General features: G+C 40.4%; 1 protein-coding gene across 1 annotated transcript in view; it reads left to right on the top strand.

The window, feature by feature from the left end:
• Positions 1-16996, top strand: part of LOC144783119 (neuroglobin-like) — a 106505-nt gene that overhangs the window by 40455 nt on the left and 49054 nt on the right. The window contains exon 2 of the mRNA XM_078662266.1: positions 2708-2815. Coding sequence (XP_078518392.1) covers positions 2708-2815 — 108 coding nt within the window. The remainder of the gene's footprint in view (positions 1-2707; positions 2816-16996) is intronic.

The following is a 16996-nucleotide window of genomic DNA, read 5'->3' as shown; positions in this document are numbered from 1 at the left end:
GAACCAGGGGTTTAAACTTAGAAAACCCATCTAGGAAATCCACTAGTTTAGTGCACCATCTTTAATATGTAAAGATGTCTGGTGATTTGATTTGTTGGTTGGATGGGTATTGTTCAAGGAATATGTCTCTACCTTCATTGCATAAGTGACGTAGACAAAGGATTCCTACCATCTTTAGAGAGTTTTTAACAAACCGCTTTTCTGTCAGTGGTAGTTGTGAGTAACAGAGGGAGGACCGGCTGGTGTAGTTGCTTCAAACCAGTATTGCGACACATCCTTTTTCAGGCGCAGGAAGTAGTGGTCACAGCCATCATCTCCTTTCTTGGCCAGGGCTATCCCAGCAAAAGCTGAGTTTGTAGAGTTCCTCTGCTTATAGTTTTTCAAGCACTAGTCAAGCGTGGCATTATTTGTGTTGGGTAAAACCAAGGACCTCAGTAGCATCCCTGGGCAGCAAAGACAGTACGATTTTAGATCTGGTACATCAAATCCTCACTCATCATCTGGCAGAATGGGGATTTCTCAGTACACTCGTGCTTGTCTACAACCCCACTCTGGTTTAATGAGCAATGATTTAAGTGTTCTGAAAGAAGTTTTTCTTCAGGAGTATTGGGAAAGTGACATATGGGAAATTATGGAGGACCACAATCTCGATTAGGAATATCCTCCCTGGTTTATAGAGTGGGAGTTTGATCCAGATGACTATGTTGCACTTTAGTTCCCCACCGCTGACCAGTAATTATATCAGATTATGACCACACAGTCTTTGTGCACCGTTATCCCTAAATATTTTACTATGTCTTCACACCAACATACTGGAAGTCTTAGTTTGTACTTACTCTCTTGCTTGTGTTAGCGGGAAGAGTTCTGACTTTTCCCAATTTATGGAAACCCTAGAATATCTCCCAAATCTTATTTCACATATAACTGGTGATAGAGTCTAACTTGGATTTTTCATAAACAACATTCTATTGTACATATACATTGCGACCAGTGCCCTTCTTGAAGGTTAAATCCCATGTCATATGTCTTTCTTTCAACCATCACGCCAATGGCTCCATTGCGATATTGAATAGCATAAGAGAAACGAGTCACCCTTGTCAAGCACCATGCCAAATAATCAAAGGGTTCTTCAGCATCTACAAAATCAGTCACTACCTCAAGTTCAAGGTTCACCCGATGTAATATTCCAGATATGGTGCCTACATTACTTGATGTGGATCTATCCTGCACAAACTCAGCCTAATTTAACAGGAATAAACATAAAGTATCCCAACTGGTATTATTAAAAGACAATTTGACTGGATATGTAATAAACATTATCAGCAAAGAAATAATGAGACTCATTGATTATTTCAAATGTGCTCATGGCATCATATTTATCTAGAGACGGTTGGGCAAATTGCAGTAGTAGCAGCACTGTAGATAAACAAATAATACAACCCTAATTGTACTTGGTGCTCAAGATGTGCATGTGTTGAACAAGGTGGCGACGCAAGTGACAATGTGATCAGCATAAACGGCGCATGGTGAATGGTGCTTAAATATATACAGTGAGTAAATGAAACAATGTGGCTCCAGATGAATTGAGAAGCTTGGGCTCTAATTTAGGTTGACTGTAGTTAGGATGAACCATATTGTGGGCTGCGCCTCTTATTGCGTTGAGTGGTCGACGGCGTTTCAATCCTCATTATTTGGGATCTTCATCAGGACTGGGTTGAAGTGAAAACTGTGCTGTCAGAAATATAGTTATCAGCGGTAATCCTGGGACACAGAACTAGATATCATCGATGCGAAATCACCTGGCCTGTGGGCCGGGTTGTTCAGGGCTGAATGCTGGGGTACCGGGGAGCGATCTGACATCCGATCCAGTCAGTGATCGGGCGAAGGAGAATCAATCTCAAGTAGCAGATATCAGCGAGTGCGAGTCCGAGCGAATCGGGCGTAGTCAAAGTAATCTAACAGGGTAGTCTTTTTCATTGATGATGCCAATCTTTCAGCTATAACCTTTGCTGGGATTTTATTATCACGTTTCAGTAAGGATAGTGGCCTATCGAACTAGCATTTTGCAGTTCCATTACGCTATTTGGGGAGGACAACTATAATGTGAGTCCATGCACTTATTTTGTGCGTGTGTTTTATGTGTGTGTTGTGTGTTTGTATGTATTCTGTGTGTGCATGTGTCTGTTGTGCGTGTGTGTGCATGCATATTGTGTTTGCGTGCACGTGTGTATACTTGTGTTTGAGCTCACACCTGTGTGGGGATTTTTTGGGTATGTTTTTGAAGGTTTTATATTACCGATTGCAGATGATCTATATGTCCTCGTTATACCATATGGAGATGGGTGCCTTCCCATTGTCGGTGTGGTGTGTGAAAAAAAGTGTTTCCATTTCCTGACTCTAGGGCTCAGCAACATTTTATTGCCTGACTGGGTGTGGGAGGGATTATTCATAAAACTGCGCCCTCATCTATTACATAGGTACATTGGGGAGGAAGGATTATGGGTAGGTTTGTTAAACAGGCAGGCTGTCAATTCAAAAGTGCTCCATCCCCAGGACGGGTCGGGGATTACAGTTCACTTTGGATGAACGTGGGGCATTTACTTCTGGGTTCTACTAGCCATGGCATGGCTTACTCTCTCAGTAGGAATGCTTATGGCAAACATATGTTTAATCTTAGGTTCTTAACAGTCCTTTGATCCGTCTTCAGGTTGTTCGAGACCCACCCAGAGTGCAAAGACGTCTTCTTCCTGTTCCGGGACATTGACGACCTTCAACAGCTGAAGATGAGCAAGGAGCTTCAAGCACACGGCCTCAGGCAAGAGTGGCACTCTTATTCCCCTCTTATAGAGTTAATGTCTTGGCTGCCTTCACGCTAATCGTAGTTCTAAAACTTTAATTTGGGCCAGGGATCATTCCACTGTATGTGAAAAGAAATGGTTGCAGTGGAATATTCAAAACAGCCAGCACCTCCACTAACTTTGTATTAAAGTCAGTTTGTATCTCTATTTCTTTTAGAGCGTGCTCTATGTCTTCATACCGTGCCACCCACAGTATCCCTTAATACATAATGGTCCTCTCCGAATATATTAGTCAACTTAGAAACATAGACAGAGCACAGCACCAAATATGTAGACAGCTGATTGATCCCAATCAGCAAAATTATTTTAATACAAAAATCATGGAAGTAAATTCTGTTCAGCCAGCAGTCTTCATCACAATTGTTTCTGTAGTTACAATATTGATACAGCTACAGCCGACACGTGTTTCATCGCCATTCGCAACTTTTTCAAGGCTTCTAATGATGTATGTTCTGGGTTCAAATATCAACATCTAATTGGATAGATCAGAGCGCCAGAAATCCGGATATACCATATGGAAAAAAGGAAAGACCGCATGCGGACGTAATTCATAGTACCAGGCCACAAATTTCTCTTGTTCTGGACTATTGTATCCGGATTTCTGGTGCTCTGATCTATCCAATTAGATGTTGAAGCCAGTTCCCCCATGTTATTCTATGGAGCAAGATAGCCTTACAGCAGTGAGCACACAAAATGGCTGCTGCCCAATACCAGAGCACGTGACCTGCACTAGTACATGCTCTACCTGACCCATACACTGCACCCTGCCCAGGGGGGTACCTTGAGCCTTCCATAGGGGTGACTGATGTGCACAGACAGGGAAGGGTTAGGCCCAGCCAGTGGAGACACTGGCCAGGGGGACAGGGCAGTCCACTGACTGCACACAGGCCCTGCGCTGGCAGGCCTGAGTCACCTTTTTAGGGCTACTCATGTGGGTGGCGCAATCTGCGCTGCAGGTCCACTAGTAGCATCTGTCATCACCAGTCCTGGCACACACAGTGCACTTTACTAGGGACTTCATGGTGATACAAATATGCCAATCAGGTATATTCAATCAATATGACAATTTACAGAGGGAGCACTTACACTCTGGCACTGATCAGCGGTGGCAGAGTGTCCAAAGCATCTAAACCAGCAAAAACGAAATCCAGCACAGCATCAAAAATACATGAGTCAGAGGCAAAAAGATGGGGGAAAAACCACGCCAAGGGTGTCAGGTCTAACATTGTTATAATATGAATCTTTCTCTCGCTTCTGGCAGTGGATGTGTTGTACTATGTTGCATTCAAATTTCTTCATTTGCTCACTAGGTATAGCCCTCCTCCTTCACTCACAATCTTCTGCTACATTTCTATATATGATATTGTGCTCTACCTCCTCAGGTGGCCCGAAAGTTCGCTGTGTAATGGACCTGGATGTTGCTAGTGTTATGGATTATTATGCATAAACAAATATCACCAAACCTTAATTCATAGGATACTATTTCACCTATCTGTTGTTTGTAATGTAAGTGGCATAGTGTTGATGTGTAGTAAGTAAATCATCACTTTTGATTGCTCCAAAAGAGGTTGTGGGAGAGATGTGCGTAATACTAACTTGGTAAATACCACATTTATGAACAAATTCACCAAGTTTCCTCAGAATTGTTTTAAAAACTGGCTTTTAAAGATTTTCAAAACTAACTTAGTGAATTTGTTACATTTCATAATTTTAATTTCCATGTTGGGTTTGCACAGTGATCACACTGTTTAAATAGCCCATCAATGTTTCTTACTCACTTCCTGTACAATCTCCAACATTACCTTTTTATAGATATACGCTGGCCCATACCTCTATCACCATCACTTTTTCTCCCTTTTAAGGTCTGGCTTCTAAAAAAGAACAATTTCGACACACCATTCTAGTTCCTTCTTTTCCAGGACGTTTCTTTGCAGTGTCTAAAAACCACATCTGCAGGATCCATAATATGAAACTGGCCGCATGATGATTTTGTGTTGATTTTTGAGGACTTAGCATTCTTTTGAAATATTTTATTACGATCTGTCGAACTACCTAAAATACCATTTGGCAGAGTGACATAACCAAATTGTTGTTAACAAGTTGGCTTTTCTCCAAATGCACATAGTAGAACCGAACACTATATTGCTATTGAGTTCACTTCCAGGATAGTGAAGCTGCATATAAAGAGCGTTTTGAAGGTAGTCAGCCTGAAGCTGTTTCTGATGTACAACAGTAATCCAATGGGCTGGCTTCTCAAATGGCTCTCATGTTACATTGGAAAGGCCTATAAGCAGGTTAAACATCTAGAGTCAGATCTCACAGCAGGTGAGTACACTTTACTTTGCACATTGGGCCCGATTCACAAAAGTAATCTGAGACAAAATCCTAACTTTACGACTTTCGATATTCACAAAATGCATTTAGGAGTAGTAAAGTTAGGATTCCTAACTTTACTACTCCTAAACTGAGACAAAATCCTAACTTTACGACTTTCGGTATTCACAAAAGGCATAAATCTTCACTTTACTACTCCTAAATGCCTCTTGTGAATACGAAAGTCGTAAAGTTAGGATTTTGTCTCATTTAGGAGTAGTAAAGTTAGAAACCTAACTTTACTACTCCTAAATGCCTTTTGTGAATATCGAAAGTAGTAAAGTTAGGATTTTGTCTCAGAATACTTTTGTGAATCGGGCCCATATACTTTACGCTAGGAGAATGTATGCTAGATTTGGAAAGTGCCACTAAAAGAGTGTGCAAGACCCAGGCTGAAGGTATCCAGAGAGAACAGAAGTAGGCATCAGCGGACTAAGTCATGAAAAGAATTCCCTAGGAACCCACTGGTAATGATCCTTCCAAGGTAAAAGGAAAACATAACTTAACAAAAGGCTACACTGTAACATAGAAGGACATGATGTCTTCTTCTGATTCCATAAAAACGAAATCTATAGAAAGACCAGATTAAGTGTGTGTCAGCTTTATTGGACACCAACACAAGCTGGAGGTGGAAATTAAAAGGGTGTATTTGTGTTGTATGCATGTATTTCTGTCTATGTATATTATTGTCTCAACAGAGGATTAGGTGAGGTGTTGTTCTGCACCCCAGCTGTATTCCACTTCAGTGTGTATTATGTGTAGCTAGCATATATATCCCTTGGGTAGGTTTGCAACTAATTCAGGCCCTTTTATATGCCAATGACATGGTTTTCATAACCAGAACCACCATCGTACTTCAACATTTACTAGATTCATTAGTGACTTTAATGAACAATTTGGACTTGAGCACTGATTTTAATAAATCTCTAACTCTAATAGTAGGCTCAAGGCCTACTAAAACTCGAACATTTTGTATAGGAAATTCTGAAATCATTAGGGTGAAGTCTTTTACCTATATTGGAGTTTTGTTTGATAGTAAAGTCTCATACTCCCCAGTCCTCCCTTGGAAAATAAATCTTATGGCCACAATTGTCTCAATTCTCTCTGGTTTTGCCACTCAACTGAGCAAAAAGCTTATGCTGGAGTCTATTAAAATCTACCAAGCAAAATGCATTTCAGCCATTAGTTACAGCACTGATATATGGCGTAAAAAGATGCGTTATTGCTGCTTGTGATCGAGAATAGAGTTCTGAAACGCTTGCTATTGGTACCACAATCTACCCCCTCATTTGTTATACACGAGAAAGTTGGTTTGGGATACATTACAGATCTGATAGCTTTGCGGCCCATAATCAGATGGCTTTTGCCTTGGCTGAATAAGGATCTAGGGCTTAATTGGGTGATCCTGAGAGAGTGTATGAATTTGGAGGGAGGAAGTAGAATTTCCTGGGTAAAGTATGTTAAATCTACATTCAGAGAAATGGGCTGCCTAGAGTTATGTGACTTTCCCAAATCTATTGTGAAATGTGACTTGGTTTGGGTCACAAACACTCCTTATGGGGTTGTCAGGCTGGGGGAAAGTCAAGAGAAGTGTACAACCAGTGGTACGAGGAAGTACGATATTAAAAACTGAACCATAATTGTTGTTAGCGTTCAACCTGAATCACAGATTTTTATTAACGAGATTCGAGCTAAACATGATGTATCATATGTTAGCAATTCCTAAGGGGCAGAAGCAACTTGAACATTTAGGGCCATGTATATGTGATTCATTCTCCGATCAGGACACTTGCTCTTATGTTTTGTGATCATCTTGAAAATTTGTAACATAAGTATGTTTTAGCACTGCTTTAGAGGGGAAAATTTTGTTCAGGTGAGGCCAGCACTGACCTTTTTACAAATGTTTCTAAATTAAATGGTGTGTTTTAATGTCGAGCGTTAAATGCCCGAGCCGAAGTCGAGGGTCTTTAACAAGGGAGCAGGACTTTAATAGCCGTATAGACCAGCTACGAAGGCCGGTATAGCCTAGCTACGAAGGGCTATAAGACTTTTAGAACATTCTAACAAATTAAACAAAGGCCTCTCGGAGCCCAAGGGGATTTGGGGATTGAAATCCCCCCGGGCTCCGATGAAATCCCCTCGGGCTCCGAAGCCATTGTTTAAACAACATTGAAATGTTGCTCTGCGGGCTTTTACTTGCCCAGAGAAGCACGGAGCACTCCATTGTCTGCAATGGAGTGCTCCACATTCCAATGTTCTAATAGATTTGAGTATTTATATGATCTTGTATCTTTTATGATTAGTTGTTAACCAAATAAACTTATGATTTGATTAAAAATATAGTTATGTCATTAAAAAAGGGTTTAGGGTTAATGGGTGGGTATAGCTCAGGGATAGTTAAGGGTTTTAATTTGAGGGGAATGATGGGTAAGGGTTATGATTAATAAGGGTTTTTTAAGTTTGAGGGATGAGTAGTGATAAAAGGAGGTAAGGAAAATAAAATAGGGGACTTTGGGTGGGTTAAGCCACCGTTTTTTAAAAAGGGGTTTGCTGAGGAGCACCCCAAAAAAGCATACGTATAGAAAAAATAGCAGAGCTACCTATAACTTGCCCCCGCCATGCACTGCTTATGACCTCATATGTTACATCACTCTTGACATGTTGTATGACATCATTTGTGACATCACTGATGACATCATCCAACCTTCTTATGTACACATTGCTCTATAAATGGGTATAGCATTAGAGCTCTGAAAGTAAGAAAAATATAGCTCAAAAGAATATGAGATATTGTTAATGCCATCATAGAAACAACTCCCTTAGGTGTAGAATGCATGGGTTATATGCCACATTGACCCTATAGCATATACTTCACGGGTAGTGTAGTTCACATTAACAGTCAGCCACAGATATATGGGAAACCCTCATTCCGTACGGTGCTCAATCTGCTAAAAACTGTTCAGAGAAAGCCAAGTTCCTAAAAATACTGAACGTCTGTTTCAAAACGAATTACGTACTACATACAGCTTGTATCTGTATTAAACCCCTGACAGTCACTGAATCTACATTGAGAAATGACGTTGATATGAGTAGAGAAGTAGGAACTGTAAACAGTATTCACCCTATGAAGGCAGTTTACCCTGCACCACTCTGTTTGCAGACAGGCAAACTTTCATGCGAAATACACTACAGAGTATTAAAAAGTATCTACTAGGCACAGTGTACACTCTATGCAACACTTGGCAAAACGTACACTATTTAAAATAAGCAATATCTGGAGGTGCTAAAGATTATACTGCCTGCAGCCTTCATATTGTAGTGAACAATGTAACTTTACATGTGGCTCATCTTCTGAAGCAAAACAAGCACATATACACAGCTTTACACCTGGTACACATAGAACTTGTCATACTGAGACAACTCTGTCTCAAGGCTGCATACAATACTTAATATTTTGTGTGTAGAATTGTTGCACTATTGCAGACTTTTTCTGCAAAGCCTAAAACGTTCTTGGAACATGCTGTACACACGTTGTCAACTGTCACCTGAACACACGGTTAGTCTCCAGTGCAAACATTTATACTGTGTAATTTGGAGCTGGGGATCCAGGTTTGAGTTTGGGCGTCGGCTCAACATTTTGTGTAACTGGGAAAATCACTTAATCTCCCTGTGCCTATGGATAGTACCTGGATACCCTCACAGGTGATTAGCCGCACTCCACAAATCCGACTATTTAACTATTTAATACCTCCACACTCCTATGACGCATTAGGAACACATGCATTTTGTAAGTATTTACACCCATCAGTTGGACACAGGCTCTGCAAAATTAGGTAGAAAAGTAATATTAAGCTACCCGACACTATGTAAACTCTAAAACAAACTAACACACTCATTTGGATGATATCATCAGTGATGTCATCTATTATATCATTTGAGATGCCATCAGTGATGTCATACATGATTTAATAGAAAATGTCATGAGTGATGAAATATGTGAGGTCATAAGCAGTGCATGTCAGGTGCGCAAGTTATAGTTAGCTCTGCTAACTATTACTGGTGAATTTTTCTATTTTATTTCGTTCAAAACATTAATGTTGTCACTGACAAATACCCCTAACAATAACGTTACATTTACCTTAGTTTAAAAATAAAAAATCTTGTTCTTTGTAATATAATGTAATATTCAATTACGTAATACGTAAATTCAACCCCCGCCATGCATGATGGGGGGTTGGCCACAGGGCCTGGCTTATGGCAGGTCCTGCAGTCAACCTCACACTATGCACTGCTGTTGGCCATGCGCGGAGGGGGATTGGTCATACGTCCTGGCCACATGCAGGCCATGTGACCAACCCCCCCAAAGGCAGCCAACCTCACACTGCACAAGGTCTTGGGCCGAACGTGGCGGGGAGTTGACCAAAAGGCAAAACTGGCTTTAAATTTACCCCCATTAGATACCAAGACTGCAGGGATCGATATTTCCCAGGGACAAAATTCCTGAGGGTTTACAAATTCTGACTTTCACATTGGGGAATAACAGTAAGAATGTTTTTCCTATATATTTCCATCTATCCTGGGACTTACCTCCCCACGAATGTTTTTTGGTAGTCTTGTCACTAATCTCAAAAATCCCTGAGAGGGGAAGGGGAAATAAGTGGAGTAGGCTGTCTCTGACTCCCAGCAATATACCTAATAGACATAGAAGGCAATCAGGATGTAGAGACTAAAGAGTCATCCATGTGAATACCACAGTAGTTTTGGAGGCCCTAATGTCTTGAATATATGGGTTTCAAAGAAATTGTGAGGCTAACTCTCGCCCACCTACTTAGGTGGCATTCTTCATCATTGGTTTGCTTCATTCATCCAAAAATATCATAGGGACAAATGGGATCCCTGTATTCAGGGAGTAAACTTTTATATAAGTGAGATCCTGATGAATGGAATTTAAAAATCAATAAAGGACTTCCTATCTATTTTGTTATTCATGGAAGGCTAAAGGGATGCTTAAAAACTGATTTGGGATGCTGAGGATAGTCCCTGCATTTCCGTGGTCGACATGTTTTAGCCGATTTGCAGCCCTGTTTAGGGTCCCTGGCTTTCTTCAGGATCTAGATATCATATAATATATTAGGAGGCCTCAATCATGTGTACCAATATTTGACAATGAATTAAAACACCCCACTGTGTGCAGAAGTGTCTCACACACTCTGTCTCTCTTATCCTTCGTTGTATGGGAATCCGGACCCCATGGAGGGTGGTACTGTCTGTCTAGTGCCACACCAAATCAAGAAAATTTTATCTATGTATCTGGCATACATTACCCACACAACTGTCCAAGATTTATCTTAGTAAACATTTGTTCCTTAAACTGTCATGATTCAATTGCATAACTTGGTGCTCTGGAAAAGTCCATGGAAATACCAATGATTTGCATCTATAATTTATCTTTGCATTTGAAGTAACTGTGGTAGAGAGAAAACTCTAGTAATTGTAAAATAAATACTTTATTAGCCTGTATGTCTCCTGCATTAAGTAGTTGCCTTTCAACTGCTTCCAAGCCCATGTTATGAGGAATCGAAGTGCATAATGAATTTACATAATTTGTAAATAAATATAGTTCATTGTCAGATAGCAGACAGAAATCATTCAATTTATGTAAGAAATCTGCAGTGTCTTTGATGTACGAAGCAATGTGCTGTATTAGAGACTGTAAAAAGGTATTAATGTATTTGTTGATGGTTTCACGAATAAAACGGCAACCGGACACAATTGGAGGGAATGAAGGGTCCTGTAATCTCTTATGAATTTTGGGTAACATGTAAATCCGGGGTCCACATGGGAAAGCGTTAGTCAGGAATGTTTTGGTGTTAGTATTGATCCGTGAAAATTCCTCTGCTTGAAATAAGATATCATCCAAAATCTTTTGAAATTCATTAGTGGTAATCATAGCCTTGTTCCAGATATGTAGTAGTGTCCTTGACGTGTTCATCCACTTTTTGTATGTAGTACGTAGTATCCAAAACTACCAAAGTGCCGTCTCTATCTGCTTTTATGGATGGTTAATTCTTGTTTGTTAGCTAGAGTTGAAATTGTAGCTATGCCTGTCATGGTTAGGTTGGTTTTAATGGTGGCTTGAAAATTGAGTTTGTAAACATGTAAATGTGGTCATACGTATGACCTGTGTAATGACGCAACGGCTTTTATATTCTGGATAGTTTTGAGAAAACCTTATTTAGGGGGCAGGATATCAGAAGCCATATGCCTCCATCATAAAGCTATGTATGATCCCCACCATCACTAAATGGTAACTCTTTGAAAGACATATCTTGATTTGGACTTTAGGATCACAACTTGCATGTGATTCCTCGCTTTTCCAAAGTCTGCTGAGGTGGTTTCCCCCGTTCTGTGCTTACTGCAAAGGCATGGAACCATCTACCCTTTGAACTTAGAACTACTACTAACTTACAGTGCTGTCACAAACTTTTAAAAACGTTCCATTTTCATATTTCATTATAATTTCTGAGAATTATATAGATTCTTGATCCACTACCAGGATGCCTAATGAGTAATTGACATGCTCTATATATTACAAATAAATCATGTACATTTTGGAAGGAAGTTTGGTTTAAACAGTAGGGTGCCGCTACATCAAGTTCAAAACATCAGCTTGCGAACATATTGAATGGACAATATCAATTATCACTGTATTGTCAATGTAAGTGGATGTGGAGTTACAAATAGTAACTCTAAATATATATATATATATGTATGTATATATATATATATATATATATATATAGATAGATATATATATATGTATATATATATATATATATATATATATATATATTTATATACGAAAGACAAACTCCACACGCCACCTCCAATCATCCAGATCGGCGAAGCAAAGGAGAAACGGACCACAGGATCTGGCTTCAGAAGAATTTAATGTGCAGGTGAAACAACAACAGCACAACGCGTTTCGGGCCCGTGGGCCCATGGTCACATGTAAAGTTGTTACAATTGTTTTCGTTTTTTAAATGCTAGTGAATAAACACCACGCCCTCTTAGTGCCTAGTCATAAGAATCACCTGACCATAGACATAAAAGACAAACTTAGTGAGTCAGTCAATCGATCAGTAAATATTCCTGGTTCCATTTTAAACAAAACATACATGTTTAAACAGAAAAATAAGAAACTGTACAAAATATATGTGCAATATTTCTTGTATCAGCGTAAATGCTTGATGGGGAGGTATCAACATCACAATAAATAAGATGATGAAACTGTTAGTGATCCCGCTGTACAGGATATCGTAGTCTTCCGGGATAAATCCCTATTGACTTCCATTTTGCCTGTAATACATCATAAGACAATTTCTTAAAAAAAGCTAAAAACAGAACTAGCGCATCAGGCAAAAATCCAGTATATGGTGACAAAAGCAAGAAATAAAAACAAATCTGAATAAGACAACTAATAAACCTGTTATAATAACAGGAAACAACTTAGCTGATAGTGCAAACATCGCTATCCAAATCAGTGCAAAGATTATTATAGAAAAGTGCCACGTGCCTAATGCGAAAAGAGTTTCCAACACATTATGTATAAATATGTAATAACAATAAAAGATCGGTAGTGGCCAAAAAATCATTGTTAAAATCACATAAAACAATACAAATGTTAAAACATCCTAACACATCATATATCGTGGGAAGTGAACACCCAATAAAAGAAGTGAGCAATAAGAGAGTTCTTAAATATTAAATATGTACAAAGGGAAAATGAAGCACAAATAGAGGCAACAGGGAACCTGACTACCTCTATAGACATTACAAATTTGCTAGAGAAATCTTGATCACCAGTAAAGCAGTCGACAAGGCTATAATGCTAAGAATCCTAGGCAACAGGGAACCTGACTACCTATAATTATTCACCTCCTTGTCTGCTTTAAGAAAATGGAACATGGCCCATCAGTTTTGAGTAGGAATGATGCCTCAGACAATAGAGAGGAGGACAGCCACAAGGGTACACCAACTCTAAAGGTGAGTGTACATATCTTCAGAGTTGTTTAGCCCATTAGGCCATCTACTATCGAACTGTAAGATCATAGTGGTCTCGAGCTGCCTGAGTAAAAGTTCTCTATTACCACCTCGGCGCAGTTTAGGAACCGCACCTACCACATAATAAGAAAGGCATGTTAAATCATTCTTATGTTTGGCCTTAAAGTGCCGTGCCACCGGGTAAGCAGGGTCATTGTGTAACATGGCCCTCAGGTGCTGTAATATCCTGATATGCACCTGTAATTTAGTACTGCCTATATAATTTAGGCCACAGGTGCATGTCAGGACATACACAGCAAAGTCCCTTTTGCAACTGTAACAGCTAGGGATGGGAAACATATGCTGTCCAAAAGGTGTTTGATAGTGGGTTTTATTAGTCCCGAATTTACAAGCCCTACAGGAAGAGCATTTACGAAAACCAGCAACGGGTTTTAGCCGTATGTTTTTTAGTCTGGTTTCAGGACTGCTGATATCAAGCATGGGCCCCATATTCCTAGCCCTACTAAAGGTAACCGACGGACTATCAGGTAGCAGGACACCAGGTCACCTAGTACTGGATCAGTGAGAAAAATAGGCCAATTTCTTTTAACAATCATTCTGATTTTGCTTTCCTCGTTGCTGAAGGCCGTGATCAATCTAGGGCATTCGTTATCTATAGGAGTGGGTTGTACACAATCAACAATTGCGTTATTAATTTCATTTGATTTAAACAAACTGTCTCTCGAGCGCATGTCTGCCTTCGAGAGAGCTTGTTTAGAAGGGCATCAGAATAGCCACGTGCTCTCAATCTGGCATTCATATGTGCAAGACACTTTTCAAACTCATTAGGAGAGCTGCAAATACGTTTTAAACGTAAAATTTCACCCAGTGGGATACTAGTAATGGTATGCTTGGGGTGCAGGCTGGTAGCATGCAAAGTAGTGTTCCCAGCCGTGGGCTTCCTGAAAAGTGTGGGCTCTATTTTGTCATCCTTAATATAAACTTTCACATCCAAGAACTCAATTTCTTGATGGCTCATTTTGGATGTGAAATTCAGATTTAAAGAATTAACATTGATCTCTTGTACAAATAGAGCCGCTTCCTGTGCATCTCCTTGCCATAAGATGAACACGTCATCTATATAGCGTAGGTATTTGACTCTTTTCATTTACCCAAGTGTGGTGTTCGACATTCAGGACCTGTTCCTCCCACCAGCCCACGTGTAAACACGCGTAGCTGGGGGAGAAACAGGATCCAATCGCGACTCCCCTTAGCTGTCTCCATACATCCCTTCCATACAAGAAAAAGTTGTTGTGGAGACACCAGTCTATAAGGCTAAGAATAACCTTGTTATGCTGAAAGTACTCCGCCGGACGCTTGCTTAGAAAATACTCAATAGCATGTAGGCCTGCACTGTGTGAGATGCTGGTGTAGAGGGACTCTAGATCTAGGGCAATCAGTAGCATGTCATTATTCCACTCAAGATTCTCAATTTTCTGTAGAAAGTCGCCAGTATCTTTAACAAAACTAGGCAACGCCTTCACCATGTCCTGTAGGAAAAAATCTATGTATCTCCCTACCTGTTCACTACCACTTTTAATATCCGACATAATAGGTCTCCCGGGAGTGGGATGCACACGTTTGTGAACCTTAGGTATAAGGTAGAATACAGGGAGTACAGGAAAATCATTGTACATGAATTTAAATTCCTCCAAGGATATTAGGCCTTCCCTACGCCATTTGTGCAACAATTTAAGAAGGGTTTCTTTGGCCTTGTCATATTCTTTGTGGGTAGTCTTTTAATAGCAAGTCTTGCCGTTTAACTGTCAAAAAGCTTCCACATTGTAGTCCTTTTTAGGCCATAGAACAACATTGCCACCCTTATCTGATGTTTTGATTACAATATCTGTGTTGTTACTCAGTTTTTTCATTAGGGTGGCATAATCTCTTTGTTGTTGGTTAAATTTAATATCCTTATCAACAGTAGATCTATGGAGTTGCTTGATCTCATTGGTTACACAATCATGGAATGTATCTATAGCATCTTTCACAGCCAGAGGTACAAAACTGGATTTACTTCTGAATGGAGTTAGCCCCGCTCCCTTTTGTAATCTATCAATTTTATTCAGTCTCGCTTGTGTGCTTAAGCTAATATCCGGGCCACAGGGCTAAGAGTCTGTGGCTTCATGTAGGTTATGGAACGCCAAAAGGAGAGGGACGTCCCCCGCAGTAATCCCAGCACCGTTCACAGAGGCCCCAGATAGCGGTACTTCAGACTCAGTAGTTCCTTTTAATGTTTGGATGGAAAAGAATTTTTTCAATTTTAATTTCCTGATGAAACGTAAATCATCTATCCTAGTGGCTGCATAATTAAACGACTGTTTCGGGCAGAAATTTAAGCCTAGTGACAATAGCTGTTGTTCTGCCAAGGTTAGTGTGACATCGTATAGATTGATGACGGAATTGTCACTTACTTGTATTTTTTCTGCCACTTCGTTAGAGGCTTCTTTTTTTGCTGTTGCTTTTTTAGCACAAATACGTCTCCTTTCCCGTCTCCTTTTGTTTCGGCGATTTTTGTTTGATTTTTTAGTCGTGGTCTCAATGTATCCAGTCTTTCTTTGACTAAAAAATCCAATTCCTCTTCCAAGTTCAGGATAGGTGCTGCTTGTATTGTGGAGTCCGTGTCAGAATCTCGGCTGTAACTGCTCTTGAGTGAGATGGAATCTATGCTAGAGGGTACTTCTTCCAGGATGTTGGATGATACTGTGGCGCCTGGAGGGTTGGTGATTTCACTCCTTTCTAACTGTATTGTTGCCATTTCGCCACACTGAATTTGCGAGCGAACGTGAAGATTTGGCCCTGTTCATAGTCGGCCTGGTCTCTGGCAAATTTATGTACTTTACGGATTTGAATTTTATTTTCATGCTTTTTCAAACGTTCAGCCATAGTATCATTTAATTTTTTCACATCCTCTGTATCTCCGAATTTGGCAATTTCGTTGTTTAGCCTCTCTATTTCTTTCAAAACCTCATCTCTGTCGATGGCTGCATACTTGATTAAGATGTGCACCAAGTTCATAGAGGATGAGAGGTTGCTATGTCCCCACTCATTAGCATTAGGGGATTAGGATTGTCAAAGCTTGGAGCCAGCATTATTCTCAATCCTCTTGGCACTCTCCCTGCGTCAGCGTATTTAGATAGCGAATAATGCTCCCACCATTTAGTGGCTTCAAGTTTTATATTTTTCTCCAGGTCTCTAAATAAAGTTTTGATGTTCATTTGCTCATGTGCTTCATTTTTAGGTCGAGCTGACGTTAGCATTCATGCGAAGCATGAATGCTGTCAGCTCGACAACTAATGTGATCCGTTTTTAGGAGAGTGGACACCAAAGTGTTACGAGCGTTTTCAGTGCCGGATTTCACCTCGGGAGCGCGCAGCATTGTCTGCAGTGGCAGTGTCAGTTTCGCTTTTTTATTACTTTCGTTTTTCCCGAGGCTGGCTGAGGCTGGCTTGGAATGAACAGGCTTGCCCCCGCGCATGCGCAGAGTAACTCACAGCCCTTGCTTTTACAGACGCAGGCAGGCAGCCCCCACCCCTCTGCATGCACGCACGCACGCACACACAGGCGAGCGCATGCACACGCAGGCACACACATACAGGCACACAGACACTCGCTCACACACACACACCCCCCTCCCCCACAGTCACACGCACGCACACATA

This window comes from Lissotriton helveticus, chromosome 9, assembly GCF_964261635.1.
Source record: "Lissotriton helveticus chromosome 9, aLisHel1.1, whole genome shotgun sequence".
Taxonomy (NCBI): domain Eukaryota; kingdom Metazoa; phylum Chordata; class Amphibia; order Caudata; family Salamandridae; genus Lissotriton; species Lissotriton helveticus.
This window is presented reverse-complemented; position numbering and strand designations above follow the sequence as displayed.